Source organism: Saccopteryx bilineata, chromosome 12 (genome assembly GCF_036850765.1).
Source record: "Saccopteryx bilineata isolate mSacBil1 chromosome 12, mSacBil1_pri_phased_curated, whole genome shotgun sequence".
Lineage (NCBI taxonomy): Eukaryota > Metazoa > Chordata > Mammalia > Chiroptera > Emballonuridae > Saccopteryx > Saccopteryx bilineata.
In genome coordinates, this window is record NC_089501.1 from 22,403,030 (window position 1) to 22,426,992 (window position 23,963).

Here is a 23,963-nt window from a genome sequence, read left to right on the forward strand (position 1 = left end):
TTAAATTATAACTGATTATTGCACGATTAAGTGGAAAGGCACTAAAATGAAAGGGAGCAGCATTGATAAAGAAAAGTTAGAATCAATGAAAAGACCACAGATAAGATAAAATAAAATTCTTTAAAAGTGCGAAGTGTTAGCTGTTAATATCAGAAAATCATGTCTTGTTAGGAGGGCATTGGTTCTTTAGGAATCCTGATACATCACAAACTTCTTTCAACTTCCCTACTTTTTAGTCCATTGCTGTTGGGCTCACTCTAAACTGAAAGCTTGGAGAATAAATGTAGCCGTCCTGGCACACCAACATTCTCCACTATTTCCCTACAACTCTATGAAACGTAGGACATAGAGTTCTTTAGAGCAGGTGTATCAAGTAGGGCGATTAAACGACGATTCGGCCTTAAGACATCCGCCGGTGCCCACCGCGGGTGTTTTCTGGCGTCCCCGGGGGGCGGGGCTTGGGCAGGCCTGACGTCACTCCCGAGCGCCGGGCGCGCTCCTTTGGCGGCGGATTCAAATGTTCAGCCCAGGGTCTCGGGCTTGAAGCAGCGTCGGGTCTGTGCGCTGGTTGTCGCTTTCCCCGCGAACGTTAGCTTCTGTGCGGTGCTGAGAGGGTCTGCGAGGCTGAGGCTGCTGGTGCCCGGGGGGCAGGATGGCGCTGCGGACCACCATCTCTCAGCGTAAACGGATTAAACGGAAGGCTCCCCGCGGCTTTCTCAAGCGCATCTTCAAACGACGGAAGCCTCACCTGCGTCTGGAGAGAAGTTGTGATTTACTGGTGAGAGTCTCCCCCTTTGGGGGCTTGAAGTGGAGCAGGGACAGGTAGGGGAAGTTAGCCCCAGCCTTTAATTCGCCGCCCTCAGACAACCTGGTTCCTTCTGGCCTGTGTTTTCGGGCGTTTCCAGCAACGACGAGGCACGTTTGTCCCAGTATGGCGGCTTAGTTCGTACTCCTGACGCTTAACTGTACGGGAGCCCCGGAAATGGAGACATCTGTACTTTTTTACTGGAGGCTCTTAGCCATATCAGCTTAAGGAGAAAACTAACGTTGAGTTCCTGCTTATAGCTTTTAAATATCGCTGTTCAGGAGCACAGGACGGTACTGACTTTTTAGTATACTTGTGAAAGATACAGCCTTTTATTTTATTTATTTATTTTTTATGAATAAGTTTTTACTTTAATGGGGTGACATCAATAAATCAGGGTACATATATTCAAAGAAAACATTTCCAGGTTATCTTGCCATTTAGTTCTGTTGCATACCCATCACCCAAAGAGAGATCATCCTCCGTCACCCTCTATCCAGTTTTCTTTGAAGATACAGCCTTTTAAAAGTAGATTTTGGAATTCAGTCTGAGACATTTTTATTTAACTACTGTAAAAGGTATTACTGGCATGCCTTGTTTACGTTGTTAACCGATTATATTGCCTTATTAATTCTACTTTAGCTTACTTGCTGTACAGCCCTGATTCAAAAGTTTATCTTTAAAGTAGTATGTTCTCAGCTGTGAATTCGTTTTCCTAGATAGAACACCTATTTAAATCAGTTTCAAGCCAAACCACTAAAACTCCTTTATCTGACTCATAATATCCGCAGTATAATGCTTACCTAGTAAATAGCCACAACCAAACCACTGCATAATATTTCTGTCTTGAAATAAATTCAGAGTTTTTATGTTGAATGCCTGGAACAAATATCTCTTTAGCGGAATGAACAGTTTCTCTAGGTTTAAACCCTGGGAGACACCTCTAGTTTGTCACAAGAGCTCTTTGAGTAAAGGAGGAATTAAAAAAGTGGGCACCTAATGTTCAGGAGATCAAAGTAAAGAATTGTGGCTAACAAGGACATATGGCATGGCAAGTGTCTTCAGAACGGGTCATTCCATCTGTTCTTAAGCTACATTTTTTCCCACCTCTTTTCTCTACTGACTCCCCATCTGTTGCCTACATGCAGAGTTTCTTTTTTTGCTAGACTACTATAGAATTGTCTTCATTTTTCTTTATTTGGTCTCTGAAGCCAAAACAAACTTATTTTTTTAGCTTGGAAAAGTAGCCCTTCTAATCTCCTGCCATCCTCTATTTATTCCTTTCTTAGACCCCAGAAGAAAAGACACTATATACTGTTTTGTACACCTACCTCCCTCACCCCCAGGGTGATGATAAAGGTGGCACAAGTGCATGGGGTTAAAATCAGGTTGATTTACAAGACATTTTTAGGTAATTTATTCTGGAGTTTTTACTGGTCCCGTAGTCCAAAGTGGAAGGAAGAAATGGACTTGCTCAAGAATATGTAGGAGTCTGCCATATCACTGGCAGAAATTTCTCAAGTAGTCAGATGCCTTCAACAGTCACACCTGTCTGCCTGCAAGTGACTCATGAGTGGGCGGACTGTGTTGTAGAGTGGGATTCAGGTGTTGCAGGAAAGAAGAGGTGAATTCAAAGCAGTTGCAGTGGTAGGGGAAAGGCATTTTTTTAGGCCCCTATCTTATTCCTAGGTCTTACGCTTTTCTTTGGCTTTCATTGATTTGTTCTCCTTCATTCTCTGTGTATGCCATGCATCACCCTGGTTTCTTTGCATATGGTTTTTTGCTTGCTATTGACACTTCACAATCTTACTCAGAAGATGTTCCACATCATCCATAAACTTTTCTACAATAAGGCATTTTGTTTTGACCTCTTTATTTCTGAACTTTGATAGTAGAGAAAGTATATATCATACAGTTTAGCTATTGGGACTTTGACACTGTTCACTAAGAATTTCATATGTGAGTGTTGTCTCTGTTGTATGTAGCTTCTTGAGGGGAAGTGTTATAGTAATTAAAAATATAGAAATGTAAAAAACAAAAATATGGAAGATATATAAAAGTAATTAAAATAATATTAAAAATAATTATTAAAATTAAATAAAGTCATGCCATTTGGATAGGAATTAATATAGTGGGTGCAGATGTGATAAACAGTCTCTGACTTACAAGCAGGGCCCAGTTAGTATGTGTGTGAAGTTATACCTAGATAAGAAGTGACTTGGTGCCATAACTCTGTAATGTGATAAACAGACTCTGACTTTCGAGCAGGGTCCAGTTAGTGAGTGTGTGAAGGTATACCTAGATAAGAAGTGGCTTGGCATCATAACTTTGTAAGTTAACGTAAATAAGAACATCTTAAAAAGTGGTTTGATGTAAACATTTCAGTAGGTTGGCATAGAGGGGATTCCCTGCAAGGATCCCCTAAAAAGGTGGTTTGAGATGATAATCCTGTAGATTGACACCTGTTAGAAGACATTGGCCAGAAAAGCTACTAAAGCTGAGGGGCCCTCTGCTGCAGTAGTTGCCCAGACTCCAATGTGAACATGAACTGTCTCCACGTGGCTCTTGAGCTCTAACCAAAGACAGCATAGAGGAGCACTCTGACAGGGCCCCCTTAAGCTGTACCCAGGCACGCCAAAAGAATTTGTGAGTAATCAATTGCCTATGTGATTATTGCAACTAACTCTGTGTGTGTTGGTCTCGTGTCTTTCCTCCGGTGGCAGTTAGTGTGGGTACTTATCAGTAGCATCCTCATAGACGGCTCAAGAGTAGTCTCGAGCCTGACCAGGCCGTGGCACAGTGGATAGAGCATCAGAATGGGATGCTGAGGACCCAGGTTCGAGACCCCGAGGTCGCCAACTTGAGCGCGGGCTCATCTGGTTTGAGCAGAGCTCACCAGCTTGGACCCAAGGTCGCTGGCTGAAGCAAGGGGTTACTCGGTCTGTTGTAGCCCCACGGTCAAGGCACATATGAGAAAGCAATCAATGAACAACTAAGGTGTCGCAGCAGAAGACTAATGATTGATGCTTCTCATCTCTCTCCATTCCTGTCTATCTATCCCTCTCTCTAACTCTCTTTGTAAAAAAAAAAAAAGAGTAGTCTCAAAGACGCTGCCAGCCCTGCTGATAAGCAGGAGTGTCCCACTGCACTGCATGGGGAAATTGAATCAAGGACACCTGATCGACTTAGAGCTTGGGCTCTACTGGAACAGGAAGGAACTGTACATATCTCTTTTTGTGTCTCTCATTATCTTTTAGCACAAAACTAATCTACTTTTATGCTGTGTTTTGTGCATGCTATTTTCTCTGCCTGAAGATGTCTTCACTCCGTTCAGCAAACTTCAGTTCTTTCACAAACCAGTTCAAATGCCACTTCATCAATGAAGCCTTTTTTACTCTTCTTGGAAAGGATCGCCCTTTTCTTTATTATCATCTATTGTCACACATGCATTTAATTCTGTATAGGTTTGGTTCTGCCATTGGACGGGGAAGTTTGGGACTTTTTGTATTCCTGATGTTTAACATAACACCTTGAACATTCTCAATGTACAGTTAATGTTGGGACTGCATTGGAAGAGAGATTTATTTTTGACAGTCTATCCTTTTGTATACTCTTGCTTTATACTTTTTATAGTGATAAAATTACAGATTCACAAGCAGTGGCAAAATTAGTACAGATTACTGCTGTATCTTTTACCCAGATTTTCACAATGCTAACAACTTATATATAACTATCATCCTTTGTGGAAGTTTTGAATTTTGTACTGTATGCTTATATTATCTATTTTAAATAGTCTCTTTAAAAGTACCTTAAAGATTAGTAGTAGATATGATTATATTGATAGTGTTAGATGACAAGTAATGACTTTTGTACATACACATTTCAACTATTAATATGTTTTTGAATAGGTCTTTCAGATACCTGGTTAAAAAGTCTTTAGATCTTGAATTGTAGAATGAAAGATGTTTTGATTTTAAATTTTGGGAAAATTTTAAATACATTATAACTTTAAACTTATTTGGATCAGAAGCAGGACTATTTGTTACTTAATAAAGTTCTACATGAGTATTTATTTATTTATTTATATTTTTATTTATTTTTTGAGAGACACACAGGAAGGGAGAGAGATGAGAAGCATCAGTTCTTTGTTGAGTCACCTTAGTTGTCCATTGATTGTTTTAGTGACCTTGAGCTCAAGCCAGCAACCATGGGATCTGTCTATGATACCACACTCAAACTGATGAGCCTGAGCTCAAACCGGCGACGTTGGGGTTTCAAAGCTTTGTCCTCAGCATTCCAGGCTGAGGCTCTATCCACTGCATCACTGCCTGGTTGGGCTTTTTTTTTTTAATGATGTTTTACAATAATTTTATTGTTATGGCACTTGGTTAGCCTTGTTTATGTATTGCAATAGCAAAGTCTCTTTTTTGTAGACTCTAAGAAGGATCTATATTAAATTCTCTTTAAATAAAAATTGACTTAATCACAGTACAAAATAGTGCATTAAATTTTGTAGCATTTTATTTTTGTATAGATTTTATTTATTTGTTTTAGAGAGGCAGAGGGAAGGGAGAGGAAAGAGAGAGAGAGCAGAGCAGGAAGCATCAACTCCCATATGTACCTTGATCAAGCAAGCCCGGGGTTTCGAACCTGCAACCTCAGTGTTCCGGGTTGATGCTTTATCCACTGTTCCACCACAGGTCAGGCCAGGATCTTTTATTTTTAAAAGTCATTATTTCAAAGTATCAATGTTTTGAGCTTAAAAATCCTTTCTAACATTTTCTTTTAAAGGTGCATCTGAACTGTTTACTGTTTATTCGTCGATTAGCAGAAGAGTCCAGAACAAATGCTTGTAAGAATAAGTGTGGAATCATTAAAGACCAGCATGTACTGGCTGCAGCAAAGGTCAAGTTTGTATTTATTTTCTTGACTGCAAATTAACTTTAAAAACACCACCTGGTTCATTACCTTTGCCTGATTTAGATTTCTTTCTTCAGCTTTGTTGACTCAATTGACCCTTGGTTTTTCATGTTAATAGACTTAATGAGTTAAGATTTTCTTTCTCTATAAGTATATTGGGGATTTCTGATGCAAGATGCTTGGCCACTGCTTTATCACCATTTAGGTGAAAAATATTTGACTGTAACCTGTAGAATTTGTAGTAGGCGATATGTATTTGAGAAGGTTATCACCTTGACATTTATTAGAACTTTCTTGATCATTCTGTTTTCCTAATTGTTTAATTATTTGTTTTTCTGTGTTTTGAGATTTGTGTGATTTAACGAGTCAGATTACTTATAAAAGCAGAGAAGCTTGCTTCTCTTTCTGGTATTTCTATATAATGTTAAGAGTATGATGATTAGGGCAGAGTTTTTTCCAACTATTTTCCTGAGATCATTTCCACTTGGTATTAATAGATGCCCCACCATGAAAAGCAGGTAGATAGACGAAAGCATTAGGTAAACGAATATATATACTATATACCTCTTTGAATAGAAACAATGTTAATATGTATATAGAGCTTGTTTCTATAAAAATATGCAAGAAATTGGCAACCATGATTGACTGGGGAATGATGTTGGAGACTTATTTTTGATATTCTGTCTTTTTACACTTTTATTTTCAAATAATTATAGACTCACAGAAGGTATGTAAGTACTGTAGTATAGTTTCCATGTGCCTTTTGTCCAGCTTTATACAATGCTAACATCTTTATATACTACAGTTATGTAAGATTATAGAAGGTTATGGGAAATATAGCTGTAAAGAAACTTGAACTGTTTAACTTAACGTTTTATAAATTTGAATACATTATATACTCAGCATTTTGTTACTTTGTTTGAGTACATGGTACTTTGTTTTGCAGTATTCATACAAACATCTTAGAGGACAGAGAAGTGCTAACTTAGGGTATAGACCTATTTGGTGGCCTCCGTGGAAACCTAGAAATGTGCATGCTCAAATTTTCTTATAAATATTCCAACAAGATTCTAGACGCTTAAAATCAGTTTTTCTGTATTTAAAGCAAGTTTAAGAACTTGAAGTGCGTATGTATGTATTTTAAATTTAGTGGGTTTTTTTATTAATAAATTATAGGTATGTTTAACCTAAAAGTAGAAAAATAAAAAGTTAAAATATATATATATTTTCAGGTCTAATGCTACCTATCTTTTACACTTAAATATCCTTTTTTATTTCTCTCATGTGCTATATGTTTTGAAAATGTTCTACCTAATAAGCTTTTCATCATTCGATGACTAGCCTTGGTTTCTAAATTGATATAATTTCGGACCAAATGGAAGAAATATTGCAATGGATTTGTATTGCTTTATAGTTGTTAAATGCCTGATTTATAGGAGGGTTTTCAGATTTTGGAACACTGTAACTCCCAGGATTACTAAATTGCCTAGAGATCTCATGTTAGGAACCATTAATAGGAACACCTTTAGCTTACAACTGAGGAAACTAACATCTAGAAGTGACTGTAAAACCAGATTTTGAGACTCTAGGCATGTTTTACATTCTTTGAGAGAAGCAGAGTCTCAGACCATCTATAAGGCAAAAGGATTCCCTAATCACTTTCCATATTGGGTTTTATAAAATCAGCCTTACATATTATACACATAGGAATATTTAACTTTTTGTTGAAGAATTGTGTTTTATTTGCCATAGGTATAATATGAATCTTCATTTTGTTTTCTCCCCACAGGTAATTCTAAAGAAAAGCAGAGGTTAGAAGTCAAAGAACACATTTTGAAAATTGTATGATGTAATTTTTATTTTAGTGGGTAACATCATGAAAGCACTTTTTCCATATCAGTTAATATCATGTATTATTAAAATATTGCCTGCTTGAGGGATGTGTGTATTTGCGTATTTTTTACTGCTATTGAAATATCTCAAGTGAACATATAGAAGTATATAACTTTATTTTTGAGGAATTATGTTTTCATTTTAAATGGACTTGAGTTCATTTTACTTTTGTTTCATTCGTATTGCAAATGTTTTGCACATGAAAAATGAAATCTTACCATGTGAACTAGTTTGAGGAGATTCATTTCTTGAAATTAAGTTTCTAAGTATTTAGCTTTGGACACTTAGCTATAGGAATCAATTTAATCTGATAAGAAACAACATGCAGTCAAAACTAGGTACATTTTAAATAATTTTAACTCTTTAATGCCTTTGTGTAAATAATGCAGTCTACCTTTTATTACTGTTGTATTTTATGGTATTTATATACCACAGTTTGTACAACTATTCACCCATTGAGGGCCATTTTGATTATTTCCAGTTTTTGACTATTACAAACAAAGCTGCCATGAAGAGTCATTTATAAGTTTTTATACAGATACAAGTTTTCATTTCTCTGGGATAAGTACCCAGAGTGTGACAACTGGGTCAAATGGTAAGTGTATATTTAGTTTTAAAAAGAAACAGCCAAACTATTTTCTAGAGTGGCAGTACCATTTTATATTTCCATCAGCTATTTATGAAAGATCCACTTTTCTCACATTCTCATGAATATTTCATATTGTTTTTATTAGATTTTTTCCTCTTTTCCCAGTGAGAGGAGGGGAGATAGACTCTTGCATGCATCTGATCTGGATCCACCTGGCAATGCCTGTCTGGGGCTGATGCTCACAACCAAGCTACTTTTAGTGCCTGAGGTAGAGGCTCCACAGAGCCATCCTCAGCGCTGGGGCCCATGCATTCAAACCGACCTAGCCATGACTGCGGGTGGGGAAGAGATAGAAAAGGGGAGAGAGAGGGGTAGAGAAGCAGATGGTCACTTCTGTATGTCCTGACCAGGAATTGAACCCTGGATATTCACACGCTGGTTTAGTACTCCATCACTGAGCCAACCAGTCAGGCCCATATTGTTATTTTTTATTTTAGCTATTCTGATAGGATTGTGTGATCTCAAGGTTTTAAATTTTTATTTCCTTAATGACTAATGATGTTGCACTTACTTTCATGTTTATCATCCATTTTTCCTCTTTGGTGAGATGTTTCTTCATTTCTTTTGTGCATTTTCTATTTGGAATTTTTTTTGCTTTTCTAATGTTGAATTTTGGGAGTTCTTTATGCTAGGTATGGGCCTTTGTCAGATAATGTGGTTTGCAAATATTCTATTCTGTAGCTTCTCTTTTATTTTAACAGGGTCTTTTGAAGTTCAACAGTTTTAATTTTGATGAAGTCTAATTTATTGGTTATATTTTTTTCTTACATTGGTGTCATGTTCTTCAGCAAGCCCTATTTCCTGAAGATTTTTTCCTGTATTATTTTTTTTATAGGTTTAATAGTTTGTTTTACATTTAAATCTCTGATCTATTTTGAGTTAATTTTTTATGAGGTGTGAGGTTTAGGTCAAGTTTCTTTGTTGATATCCAGTTTCAGCAACTATTTTTGAAAAGATAATCTTGCCTCTGTTGATTTTTTTTTATTTTTATTTATTTTTTTATTGAATGAGAGAAGGAAGGCAGATAGATTCCCACAAGCACCCTGACTGGGACCCACCCGGTAAGCCCACTAGGGGGCGACGCTCCATTGCTCAGCAACTGAGCTCTTTTTAGCGCTTGAGGCAGAAGCCATAGAGCCATCCCTCAGTGCCCAGGGCCATCTTACTCTAATCCAGCCATGGCTGACTGCAGGAGAGGGAGAGAGAGAGACAGATAGAGGGCAGGGGTGGAGAAGCAGATGATTTCTTCTCTGTGCCCTGACCAGGAATCAAACCTGGGATATCCACACACTGGGCTGATGCTCTACCACTGAGCCAACTGGTCACAGCCTCCTCTGTTGAATTTCTTTTGCACTTTTGTCATAAATTTGTTGGTCATACTTGCATAGGCTATTCTTTGGTTCTATATTGGTTTGTTTTGGTGTCTCTGCCAAAAATGCATAGTCTTTATTATGGCTAAGTAATTAGTCTTGAAATTAGTAGAGTGATTCTCCTCACTTAATTCTTGTTCAGAATATTTTTGGGTTTTCTATTTTTATTTATTTATTTATTTATTTTTGCTTTTCATAGAAATTTTAGAATAATCTTGTTTGTAGCTACAAAAAATTCCAGTTCTCTGCATAGCTTCTATTGATAACCAATGATGGGAGAGGAGAGGGCTTTCTCTCCTTGTTATTGCTGGACAGGTGTGAGCTTAGGCTCCCCACAAGGGCTTTGATATCCTGATTAGGGGAGGGGAACACCTTGGTACTGCTACCCACATTTTTTCCACAAAAGTGGAAAGGTGGTCATGTTACCCCCTGATCAATGGTGAAAATCCAGGCTCCACTAGTCTCTCTCTGATATCATCCAGTAGAGAAAGAAAGGAGTTCCCCATTACCTAAGCATGAGGGTGGAATACCACTAGACATCTGTGGTCCCCACTGATACTCTGAGGGTGTGTCCTAATTACTGCTGAGTGGTGAAATTCCTCCTCTTAGGTCTGATACTTCACCAATGAGGAGAGGAGAGTGTTCCTTGTTACTGCAAGGTGTGAATGAAATTCTGGGCTCAGTATGATATTCCCAGCCTTTCAATTGGCCTTCTCTGGAAGCATCTTGGGTGGTGCGTTTGGGATGCATCACTAGTGCCTAGCAAGAGTAGAGGGCCAGGTTGTCTACTTGAGTATTGCTCATGTGGCTGGAGAGTGATCTGTAGGGTTTATTTGTGGAGTTTGTCTGGAATAGAATGGTTATTGTCTAAAAATGTTTCTGTTTGTCCCTTGTCCTTTGGTTAGAGTAGGTTCTTAGGGAGGACTTTTAGTTTTCCCCTCTTGTCAGTGTTCATTGGTGTTTGAAGTTGCCAGCTTCTCTAGTGTCCAATCTGAGATAGAGGGGGAAAGAAAGAATTCCCAGGGAATTCACTGGGTTTTTCCTTTGGTCCCAAGTTTCTAGCTAGTGTATTGCCTTTTCTTGACTTTTCAGTCTTATATTTGTTTTATTTATATAAAGTCAAGAGTTTTTAGTTGAACTAAGTGACAGGAATAGGGGAAAATATATTTACTTCATCTTCTTGAATCCATGAGTCCCAACAGTGATTTTTAAAAATGGCTTCAAGGATGTTGACAACAGCTACGTTAATTTTTTTTATGTGTGTGTGACAGAGACAGACAGAGACAAGGACAGACAGGAAGGGAGAGAGATGAGAAGCATCAATTCCTCATTGCACCACCTTAGTTGTTCATTGATTGCTTTCTCATATGTGCCTTGACCAGGTGGCTACAACAGACTGAATAACCCCTTGCTCAAGCCAGCGACCTTGGGCTCAAGCTGGTGAGCCTTGTTCAAACCAGATGAGCCCACACCCAAACTGGTGATCTCGGGGTTTTGAACTGGATCCTCCATGTCCCCTGTGCCACCGCCTGGTCAGGCATTAAATATTTTTAATAAATATTACTAAATGAAAAAAAAGAATTCTTGGAATTACCTAAACCAGAAACCTGGGATTTTTCTTTGGCTCCTTCAAATCCATCTGCCTTTTTCTCTCATTCAATCAAATAGATCACCAGGAGCTGTCTGACTTTGAATCTTATCTCTTTACCTCTATCCTCTATTGCTTTGCCTCAGACTCTAATTTTAATGTATGATAGAAAATATGTACTTGGCACCCAAGTTACTGCAGTACCCTATCTGATATCCTTGTTCCTAGTTCCCTACTATGCCTTCAGTCTCCAGGCTGTCTTCACAAGATCGGAGTTGCCTTTCTATAAGATGTAAATCCAATCATGTCATGCTGCTATTGAAAATCCTTCAGTGACTTATCTGATCTTGGGTTAAAATGAAACTCTAAACCTGGTATATACCGTTTCCCCAAAAATAAGACATCCCCCGAAAATAAGACCTAGTGCAATTTTTTTCAAGCTTAGAAATATAGGCCTCCCCTGAAAATAAGACCTAGCACATCTTTAGGAGCAAAAATTAATGTAAGACACTCTTATTTTCGGGAAATCAGGGTAGATTGTTGTACATGGAAATAGTCACAAGAAATTCTCGAATTCAGAGTGTGGCTGGTTATGCTGATGTGTGTGATGACATGACTACAGTATATTAATAAATGTTGATTTTATGTTCAACAATAAATGTGCATTCTTATTCATGGAAAAATAAGACATCCCCTGAAAATAAGACCTAGCGCATCTTTAGGAGCAAAAATGAAAGGCACTGTCTTATTTTCGGGGAAACACGGTAACACTGTTAGTTATCTGGTACAGGCTTATATGTATGTGAACAGGGCTTATTATCTGTTAAGTTTCCTTGGAGTTGAGTGGATTAATGAGCAAATAACCAGGTATTGTGCCAGGGAACTCCAAAACTCAGAATATGGAGGGCTTTATCATGAGCTGTCTACACCCATCCTAGTGCCTAAACCTCTCTGGATAACTTATCTAATTTAGAGAAGAATCTTCCATTCTCCACATTTTTTACCCACTCTGGGGTAAATTTTTGTGAATAGACTGTCTCAAATTTAGATCTTCAATTAATCATTTTGCTTTGGTCCCATCTCACTCTCACCCTCATTGCACATGGCGATCTGGACTCAGGAGAGGCTTTGGAGTTTGGCTTGGGGTCAGCTGCCTCAGCTGCAGCATTTTCAACTGTTCATACCTGCAGCTTCTTTGGCTCTGTCTCAGCATTCATTAATTACATCCTCTTTGCATGTAGAAGTTTCCTGAACTATCTTTAATGCCTACATTTTACCTTTTTATTTTTTATCATTTTAATGGAGTATAAGGAGGTAAAGAAGGTGTATGGCTGTTCTTGAACAACTTCATGTATCTTTATATACATACATTGTGTGCGCGCACACACACACACACACACACACACACACTTTGTTTTTCCAAGTGAGAGGAGGAGAGATAGAGAGACAGATTTCTGCATGTGTCCCGACTGGGATCTGCCTGGCAATCCCAGTCTGGAGCCAATGCTGTGCCCATCTGGGGCCTTGCTCACAACTGAGCTATTTTTAGTGCCTGAGGCCTGGGCTGAAGTGCTTGAACCAATCAAGCCATGGCTGTGGGAGGAGAAGAGAGAGTGAGAGAGAATGGGGAAAGGTGGAGAAGCAGATGGTAGCTTCTTCTGTATGCCCTGACCAAGAATCAAACCAGGGACATCCACATGCCGGCTGACACTACCACTGAGCCAACTGGCCAGGGCCTTCATGGATTCTTAGTTCAATGTAAATTAATAATTTTTAATGCATTAGTGTGCCAAGATTTTTAACAAGTCTTACATGGTATATAAATATACTTTTTTTCCTTATGTTTATTGTATTGATTATTTAGAGAGGAGAGGAAGGCAGAGAGGGAGAGAGAGACAGGACCATCAATCTGCTCCTGTATGTTCCCTGACGGGATTGAACTGGCAACCTTTGTGCTTTGGGACAATGCTCTAATCAACTGAACTATCTGACCAGGGCTAAGTACACATTTTTAATGTAGAATTATGTTTAATGTAAAGATAAATTCTAGATAAATATTAAGGTTTTTCATGAGAATGTAAATTTGAAAAAAACATAGCTAAGAATTTATAATGCTGAAGGAGTTCTGTAAAATGTATATATTTATAATATAAAAATCTTATATGGCTTTACTTTGACATGAAGTTGGACTAGGGCATTTTAGTTTTAGGACAATAAGAACTATTATATTCAGAAATAATATCTTTCTTGTTTTAAACATGAAGTTTTCTGTATCTTCTCTATCTCCCGTGTAGTAGACAGATGATCATCATAGTGCAGTTTGGTCCACTGCCTCTTCCCCAGAAGGGTATCACATAATCTCGTCATGTTTTTGTATTCTCTATATTAGGAAGGGGGGGAGCAGGAAGCATCAACTCCCATATGTGCCTTGACCAGAGGAGCCAGGGTTTCAAACCAGCGACCTCAATTCCAGGTCGACGCTTTATTCACTGTGCCACTACAGGTCAGGCTATACTAGGCTTTTATATGCAGTTTTTCTACCTCATCCCAACCTTTAGTTGTGAAAACTTCTAGAAAGTATTGTAAGCTTAAGCTTCTACAATTGAAGGGGAAAAATAGGATTCTAATTGAGGGGAGAGGCTTCAGTTCTTTTTCTCCCATCTTTAGAGACCACAATAGTGCTAACCTGTGTGAATGTGAGTGTGTGTTATGGGAAGGGGTGAGATGGGATGAGGATGAGGGGAGTTGGTAGAGGTGGAGTCAGTAGAGGGAGGTGATTGTGTCTATATGAGTTTGGCATCTCTCTGGGAGTTTATTACTATTTTTTTTGATAGATAGAAATTTTACTGTCTTGGTCAAGAATTAAAACTCCGGCATTTTTATATGGAGATTTGGAGATTAAAGCAAGACACAATGAAGATAGAAGAATAGTAGCAGAAATGTATTAGCTTGTCTTATAAATTTTGGGGGGTATTTATAATATATGCCACCCATACTCCGACCTGAATTAGAAAAGATGAAGAGAATCTAGAACATGAAGTCCAGGGTGATTTTAGACTAAGTGAATTGTGTTCTGGATCTTGAGTAGGGCCTGTAAGATCTTGAAAACTAATTTAACTGGAGCTTCCAAGATAGTTTTGAGATACTCTTATTAGCATGTGTATAACTTAACTATGATATTTGTTGTGTTTCCTTGTGATATTGTCATCTCTGATTAATCTATGTGCAATTTCCTTTTTTGAGTCTTAAGAGTTCCCTGAGTCTCATTACCTGTGACTTTTCTTTGTTTCGTATTTTTATCAAATGTATTTTCCATCATGATACTTTCAAATATTCTATTGTATGTTCTCTAAAGTGAGACTCTAATAAATTAGTATACACTTGGGTTTTGTTTTTTATCCAGTATGATAACATTAGTAATGGGGGTTTGTAGTTCATTTATATTTAATGTGTAAATACCATAACATTTGGGTTTATATTTACCATTTTACTATTTGTTTTCTATGTGTCTCAGCTGCTTTAAGTGAATTTTTTTGTTTTCTTTTGAATTACCTTCTGTGATTCATTTTTCCTCGTATTATTCTAGCTATGTATTGTTCTTTAGGGATTATAATATACATCACTGATTTATTATACCCTTTTTCATCTGGTATCTATGCTGCAGACTTATTAGAGATTATAACATGTACCTTTGGCTATTTCTAGAACATTAGAACTTTACCTCCATTTACCTGCTTTTTTCTCCTATCTCCCCTCATATTTACCCTTTTCTTTGCCAATTCAGTACTTCCTCTAGGAATTTTTTTTAACCATATGAATAACTTCCATCAATAGTTCCTTTAGTATCTGTTCGTGGTAATAAATCCATTTTTTGTCAGAAATAATATTTTACCTTTAAATTTAAAAGATACTTTAATTAGGTATAGAATTCTAGGTTGGCTGTTATAGCACTTTAAAAATTATTTCATATCTTTAGGCTTCCATCGTATTTTGAGAAGTTAGTAAGTCTTAAAGCAATATTTCTTTCTTTTTTTCTGTTAGTAAGGCTTTCCTTTTTGGTTTCCAGCAATCTTACAATGATTAATTCCTCTAGGCTTTGTTTTGTTTGGTTCATTTATTTTCTTTTTTAGTCTGCTTGAAGGTCCTGAACTTTTTGGATTGGTGGGGTAGTGTCTTTCATCAGTTTTTTGTGACCTGATTGTACAGTTTTAGAAATCTGATGAGTTGGGATTAAACTACTACTAGGATATCACAGTGTAAAGAAAAATAATGTTATCTGTATGTAAAAATATATGTGCTTATGATGAAAAGAGGCTATTCTAAAGCTACCACTTAGGATTTCAATAACTAGTAAATTAAAGTAAGATAAATGTCTTTTTGTTTTTTCTAGCTCTAATCCACAAAACCTTAAATGAAAATGAGCATTTTTATGTTTTGTGGCTGTATGAGTTTTATCCCCATAAGGTGATGAAAATTTTTAATTGTAAAGTCCAGATTTCTGATTAAGCAATTTGTTTTTTAGTGGTCTTTTAAATCAAATTTTATCTCTGAGCTTTGAGAGTTAAGGCTGCCAAGATTTAAATGAGGAAAAAAACATTCATTTTGATCCCTACTGACATTAAATTTTAAGACTTTGTAGTTGTAAAACATAAATGCTAAAAATAATTCAAGCTTGAAAATAAAGTTGGGATTGACTGTGCTTTTATTTTTATTATATTTACTATACAGGGGAAAATGCAATCTAATATATGTAGAGTAAAGTTACATTTTATTTGTATTATAAGTTCAAGTTAGAGTCTTAAAAATAATTTGTTTTATAAAATTTTACTCTAATTATTTTTTAGTTACCTTAGTCTTTATATTATAAGCCCATAAAATAAAAATAAGATTTTTTATTAGTTCCATTGCATAAACAGTTTGCTTAATAAAATAGTGGCAATTTGCAAGACTACAAATTTTAATTTAATTTAGAAACTTTATGTTTTGTAATTAGTTGTAAGTTAGACCATTGAAGTTTCTATTTTTAAAATTATCATTAGTTTTTAATTATATAATACTTGTAATATACTTAACTACAAATTCTGGGTTAGAATGCTTAGGAAATGGGAAGGGGCAACAATCCAATCAGTACATTGATTAAATGTCCCTAACCCTGTAAAATTGTGCACCTTGTGTTGTAAAAGGAACTTTTCTCAGGTTTTCATTGTAATTGGACTTTTCAGGTTGCCCTGAGGGAAAGAACACACCTAATTCTAATCAAACAAACTTACTTATTTTCAGTGATATATGTACATTTTTGGTTAATTTAGATTTTAACTGGGTTAAATTAAGTATTAATAATCATATCTGCTTAGGTATTTTGAGATCCAATAATACCTTTATGAGTGTAATTTTGTGAATAGTTTCTGAATTTATAAATGTGTACTGTACACTCAGTCATGTCAGGCATGTTCATTTATTTAGCAGTTGCTATGTGCTGATAACTCAAGTAGACTGAGAAAAAGTCAATATCCCTGCTTTTAAGTTTACCATCTAACTAGTATTTACCATAGACTTTGCTTAAATATGTGTGGGTTTATATCTGGGCTCTTTATTCTCTTAGTAGTCTTTGTGCCTGTTTTTTTTGTTTTTTTTTTTAATGCCAGTACCATGCTGTTTTGATTACTATTACTTTATAATATAGATTGAAATCAGAAGTATGATGCTTTTAGCTTTATTCCTCTTTCTCAGGATTGGTTTGCCTATTTGGGTTTTTTTGTAGTTCCATACAAATTTTATGATTGTTTCTTCTGTTTCTGTGAAAAATGTCATTGGGGTTTTGATAGGGATTGCATTGAATCTATAGATTACTTTGATGAATAAGGACAGTTTTACAATATTAATATTCTTTCAATCCAAGAGCACAGGATATCTTTTCATTTACTTTTGTCTTCTCCAGTCTCTTTCATCAGTGTCTTAAAATTTTCAGGGTTTAGGTCTTTTTCCTCCTTGGTTAAGTTTATCTAACTATTTTATTGTTTTTGGCACTCTGTCTGAGCATAATCAAGGTTCTGTCATTAAGAAAGAAGAAGCATATATTAGGTTGGCATCTCTGGCAAAAGTGCTGTACACAGAACCCATTGATTATACAAAAAATGTATTAAAGCATTAAGTTAAAAATATTAACATAATGGGCTGGAGTTTTTTCAGTTGTTTGAATATTGAGTCGACATTTGTTACTGTTTTTGATCCTAGTGTTTTCTCTGTGTGGCCAGAGAAACCTAGATTACACCAGTGAGAAAGTGTTTAAAATACATGTAGTCTGAGGATCTGTTTACAAATATGAAAAAGAATACATAAATATGATTTCAAACATCTTTAAATTTAAAAACATATTCTATGTTTATAGTTTTAACATTTAACAATCTTAAATTGTATTTTCAAATGTGTATTATTTTGTTATATTTTTGTGCTCTCAGATTAAAGTAAGCCTTTAAATTAAATGACCAATATACTTAATAGAAATTCTGTAATAGGAAATAAACATAGCCAGATGGATGATCAGCTATATCTAGTACACTGTTTCCCAAAAGAAATGTGATGTAGGTGCAAAATTGTACAGCCACAAGCTTTAACTAATGAGGTCATTTAACTGGCAAAATATTCCTGAAGGTTTTAAGAATGAGGCTCTGAAGGTATGTGGTTATTTGAAATATATTTTGGAGAAGGTTCCAATGATGCAGAAGAAGTTAAAACATCTAGCCAAAAGATTGAATCACTGAAGAAGTGCAGAAAGAACCAGCAATAAACTTGCTAAGTGTATTTTCTGGAAATGCAATCATTTCATTGTTACTCACATAAGTCTTCTAAAATGCTTTGGGATACTACCAGTAACATAGATTCTGTGCCCATGAGTAATAAAATAAATGTTACTCTTAGTCATTTGGAATTTTAAATGTTACTTTATTTCTAAATGCAACTGAGTCATTTTTCTTCTTGGTTTCTAAGGGAATCCTCAAAATAATTAAAATTTTATATTATAGTTGAATATGTAATAATGCTTCACATATGAAAAATAATAGAGGGAAAAGATATAAATTATATCAAAATAATGTTTTGAATTCTAAAATCTTATTAATAGTCCTCACAGATTTTTTGTATTTAAGGAAACAGTTTTACAACAAAATATTAGCTTTGTTCTAAAACTTTCAAGAGCCAAAAGAAATTAGATGGGCCTCTAAAGTTCTTAGTCTGTGGACAAGATAATATTATTTCAGTACTTCCTATTATTAGGGTACTGTACTAGAAAGTGAGGGAAATAACCATTAAAACATATTCTTTGCCTTTAAGAAGTTTATAGTTTGAGCAAATAATACAGAGAATATAATTCATGACCCAGGATAGTTTACGGATATTTAAAGCCATTCCAGCCATAAAAATCTATGCTGCTAACATGGCTGCCTATTTTGGTTATTGATGCACAGCAAATCATCCTAAAATTTCATGGCTTAAGAAAAAAGCAATTTTAGCCCTGGCCGGTTGGCTCAGTGGTAGAGCGTCGGCCTAGCGTGCGGAGGACCCGGGTTAGATTCCCGGCCAGGGCACATAGGAGAAGCGCCCATTTGCTTCTCCACCCCTCCGCCGCGCTTTCCTCTCTGTCTCTCTTCCCCTCCCGCAGCCAACGCTCCATTGGAGCAAAGATGGCCCGGGCGCTGGGCATGGCTCTGTGGCCTCTGCCTCAGGTGCTAGAGTGGCTCTGGCCGCAATATGGCGACGCCCAGGATGGGCAGAGCATCGCCCCCTGGGGGGCAGAGCACCGCCCCTGGTGGGCGTGCCGGGTGGATCCCGGTTGGGCGCATGCGGGAGTCTGTCTGACTGTCTCTCCCTGTTTCCAGCTTCAGAAAAAAGAAAAAAGAAAAGAAAAAAAGAAAAAAGCAATTTTATTATTTCTCATGATTCTTTGTATTGGCAGAGGCACATCTGGATAGTTTTGCAGTTTTACTTGAAGTCTCTTGTACCATTGCAGTCAGATGATAGCTGAGATGGAATGTGCAAGATGACTTCATGCGCAGGTCTCCTCCAAATGGATTGTCTCATCCTACATTGCCTCATCCTCCAGAAAAGCTTTGTGGCCTTTTTCACCAATGGGGTAGCCTTATATCATACATTAGGGCTCCAAGAGTCAGGAAGTAGAATTTTTAGTACTCTTAAAGTTGTGGGATTAGGAGTACAATCTATTTTCACCCCATTCTATTGATCAAGATAATCACCAGACCACCCCATGCTGATGAGGTGATGTGGGAGAGTAAGTTCCACCACCTCCTGGTGTGAGTAACAGCAGATAGGTAGTGGAGACATTTTTGGAGGTTGTCTTTGGGGGCTTGCTACCACCCTGAATAGTGGTCTAGGTCTTAATTGCTGTAGAAGTTCTAAGAAAGAGGGTTCTTGGAATTTAGGTGACTAAGAAAGTTTCCAAAGACCTACGGCTTTCTACCTGAGTTAAAAAGGCTGAACATAGAGAAGATGGCAGGGAAGGGCTGTGGTGGGAATTGTAGGATCCTCTAGATCAGTGGTAGTCAAACTGGTCCCTACCGCCCATTAGTGGGCACTCCAGATTTCATGGTGGGCGGTAGCGGAGCAACCAAAGTCTAAATAAAAAGATTTAACTATAGTAAGTTTTATAAAAATTTATTCTGCCAATCTTAGCGAAAATTTGACATAAAGTACTTGGTAAGTAATTATTATTATATGCTTTAACTTGCTGTAACTCTGCTTTATAAATTTTATAAAGTAAAGTTACTTCCCTATATTATAAATCACCATTACTGTGGAACCGGTGAGCGGTTAGAAAATTTTACTACTAACAGATATAAAAGTTGGCGGTAGGTATAAAAAGATTGACTAACCCTGCTCTAGATAGACAACTAGCATGTAAAAATACACAGGTGGGAAAACAAAGTCACTAGGTTTTAATAAGAATTTTAATACAAAGTTTTAAAAATTGACTTAAATGAATAGTCATTAGAGCTAGGGTTGCTTGTTTCCATTACTATAGAAGGAACTGGTGAAAATGCATAGAAGTAAATTCCTATAAAAGGCTGATATAGTTCTAAATGGCATATTCTTTAACAACAACAAAGCCAGTGACTAAAATTTAACCATTAGGGGTTAAAAATAAAATGGTGGAATTTGATTTGGAAGAATTTTCTGTAGGTTTCCATCAGATTTGAGAATTCAGGTAGCCAGACAGTGCTATTCTATTGCAGCAGGTTACTTGAATGCAGGACAACAAAGAAAAGTTCGGTGTAGACATGAAGGCTTGGGAGTTTCCTTCCTGGATGATTAGATTTGGTAGAGTTCGGTTTCATAACAACTGAGCTTATTTTCATCAGCACTACAGTAAGAGCTCTTAGCTCAGCAACAGTACAAGTCTCCTGAGAACAAATAACTCTTGACCTTGGGACAGTTATGTATACTGTGAAATAAGAGTCTAGTGTGAATTCTTAATAAAGCAAATCATTACAACTGCCCCCACTTTGTAATTGAATTAATAAAGCCAAGTCCAAGTGTATAATAAATAATTACATTTATTTATTTAACCCTTTTGTTGATTTCTGGCTATATAAATAGTTTAATACTGAGGAAATACAATGTTGTATAAAGTTCAAATTTTTAGAAAGTTATTTTTTAGACTGGAACCTATGTTCTTGTTACTTCCATGTTTTAGCATTCCTTCTGTTTTTTTTTAGATGAATATAAATTATTTATGCCAGATATTCCTAAATTATCTGGAGAAATAAGCATTCCCCCAGACCAATTCTTCCTTGCTCACCAGCTTATTTAATGATTATATTACACTGAAGCTTTCATAATCCTCATTCATTTATTCGTTCAGCAAACATTGAGTTTCATCTACATTAGAGACAGTAAAAATGAGTTGAACTGTGACCTATAAGAAAGCATCTTGAGAAGATCTGCTGGAAAAGAATTCCAACAGTGAGTATGAAGGCCTTAAAGAGGTTGTAAACCTAATGTATTCAAGGAACAGAAAGGAAGTCAGCCTTGCTGTAGCAGCCTGAAGAGGTGAGTTAGGCCAGATATGTGTTGCCTCCGAATCCATAATAAGGACATTGAGTTCTTTTGTGAGTGTAAAGGAAAGGTGTGGAAGAACTGTGACTATAACTTACCTCTTATGAGGGCCATTTCTGATTCTGGGTAGAGGGGAAAACTACAGAGTAGCACCATTAGGAAGATGCCAAGGAGCTATTACAATGGTGTGTGGGGATGGTGGCAACTTGGATTAGGTGGAGGGGTGGAATTAGTGAGACATTGGATGCTGTCTGCCCCTTGCTCTTTTGTCCCGCCTTCCACATACTGTCTCTTCTCGACTCTGCAACATTTGGTGAGTGCCTATCTTGGTCCTCACAGCTGTTTCCTTCCTCTGTCTCTAGTCCTCTTTCCTCTCCTGCTGTACTTTTCTATTGTTTCTTGTCTGTTTTCCTCGCTGTTTTTCTTTTCCATCCCGTTTCTTTATGATTTTTCTCTCTTCTTTTTTATTACTTCAGCTATATGTAGGCCTTAAAAAGACCATCTTGTTCCCATTCACTAATAGACTAAACCTTTACTCCTTGGAGGAGGCATAAAATTTTCTAAGTTACCCAGCCTGGGAATTTACAATATTCTGATCTGGCCTTTCTTATACAGGAGACTGACTGTGGAACTAGCTTTCTTTGTAGCTTTGACTGGCACTGAAAAGGTCTCAAATGTAGTGGCTCATTAAAGGAAGCTATCAATAAACTCAGTATGTATGTCCTGCTGCTGGAACTGGCTGAGATACTAACCTAGTGTTCATTTGGCTGTGCTAGAGAGTCTGGCTTGGTCCAGGGAATGAATGAGTGTCTGAGTGAATGAGTGAATAGAAACATAAACTGAGTACAGAGGAGGAGGGATTTTTGGTTCACGTATCCCTGTGTACATGGCTAAAGAATTTCTACCCTAGTGTCTTTCACATCCTAGTGGAATGCTTAGGACCTAGGTGGACAAGTATGCCAGGCAGCCCAGCTTTCTGAACCAGAATAGGCATCTTTCATGGCCAACATATTCCTGACTTGGGATTCCAACTATTTCTTGTATATTGCTATATTAGTAACAGTCAGCCTCTCTTATTATTCCTATCATTAAATTTTAGAAGTGGTAACTCAGCTAGATCCTCTATTAACAATAATAGAGTTGACAGGGCAGGGGGCTAGGGACAACTAAGAGAGCAAAACTAGAGTAAATATTGCAGCTAAGGTCCAAAACCTGGGCATTCCTTAAGAATTTACACTGTCAGAATTTCTGTAGCTAATTCTGTCATACATATTATATTTTTAGCTGAAATACTTTATTCACTAAAGGCAACTGAAGAGCACACAATACTTTTCCTTTATCATAGGAATTGGCAGCAGGAAAGTGTTCCACATGGGGAGTAAAGTGCCACTGATAGAGGAGAGGAGCACAGAGGTGCCTTCGTTGGGCAGCCTGGTGTACCTGCATGTTTGGGATGGGGCTGTCATAGGTCTTTGGTTCTCATTTTGATGATGCCACCATGGGATTAATTTATCCTGTGGGCACAGTTCAACCTGTATACACACATCCTTAGGTAAAGGTGACGTTCTATTTTTGTGAAGGAACATCAGCAATAAATCAGTTAAATAAGTTCTTTTATTTTTAGATTATAGGATTTGAGGAGAGAACTAGGATAAAATAATGTTGGGTCTTTCCTAGCGGTATGTGGAGAGGGGGATGTGTGAATTGGGGAGGAGAGGAGAGTCCCTCTACCCAGACCTCTGGTCACAAAGACTCATGTTTAAATGGCTATTTTTCGATTAAAGTTATATCGATGGTTACAGTGACTCACAATTTAAGGGAAAAAAGATTTGTCCTTTTATGGGAACACTCATCCCCAATTGACTGTTCATTACATGTTCATCAGGCTATCTGTTGCCTAGTGTCTCTTACAAAGAAAAAAGTCCAGAGTCGGTTGCTACAGAATTGATGTTTGATATGCTGCTATACAAAAACTTTATTGTAAACCTTGGTAAATATAGCAGGCAAGTGTATCACTGTCTGCTTAATTTAAGTGGAGATGAGGGAGGGAGAGATAAACCTAGTAACAGCTTCTGCAGCATTTCTAAACTCAGGTTGCAGAAGGTGATAGTTAAGTACCTTGCCAATTTTTTAAACCAGTGTGAGTCTGTTGTGCCACAAAATTGAGACAGCGAGGAAGTTTTCTCAAAAACACGCTTTTAAGAAATGTACTTAAATTCATCTTTTGACTTGCTTTGCATAAGTAAACCACATACTAACACACCACTCACTTTAAGAATACTTATCCAAACATCACAAAGTCAGTTCCAAGGTCTAGACAATTTCCAGTTCCTCTGTCAGAAAGCAAATAACAAAAGACTTATTCCAAACATAAGTCAACCAGAACTTTGGAGAACCTTCACAGTAACTTGCTTTGTACAACTTCAGGAAATTTTGTGAATAACCCACAGTGAGGAGGAATCCATAACCCCATAATACTGAGAACATATTGCCCAAGTTACACGTGATGACAAGGTAAACATCTGCTCAAGAATTCTTTCAAAGGAGGATGTGGTCTGAAATAACTAGGGGATGCTCTCCCATCTTTGAAACCCCAAATTAACTACAGCCTTCGTTGCACCCAGGAGTCTCAGGGTCTGAGCACTGCAAATGGTCTCATCTTTGGTTCAA

At 37.1% G+C, this 23,963-nt stretch overlaps 1 protein-coding gene across 1 annotated transcript; it reads left to right on the forward strand.

Moving 5' to 3' along the window:
* Positions 1-512: 512 nt before the first annotated feature.
* On the forward strand, positions 513-7,651 carry CENPW (centromere protein W). The gene is made up of 3 exons (XM_066248237.1): positions 513-778; positions 5,597-5,710; positions 7,515-7,651. The coding sequence occupies exons 1-3, from the start codon at positions 653-655 to the stop codon at positions 7,539-7,541; spliced, it is 267 nt and encodes an 88-aa protein (XP_066104334.1). The 5' UTR covers positions 513-652; the 3' UTR covers positions 7,542-7,651.
* Positions 7,652-23,963: the final 16,312 nt, after the last annotated feature.

Coding starts and splice junctions, on each gene's coding strand:
- CENPW (XM_066248237.1), top strand. CDS start 653: ATGGCGCTGCGGACCACCATCTCTCAGCGTAAACGGATTAAACGGAAG. Junction 779..5,596: donor AGAGAAGTTGTGATTTACTG/GTGAGAGTCTCC, acceptor TTTCTTTTAAAG/GTGCATCTGAACTGTTTACT. Junction 5,711..7,514: donor ATGTACTGGCTGCAGCAAAG/GTCAAGTTTGTA, acceptor TTCTCCCCACAG/GTAATTCTAAAGAAAAGCAG.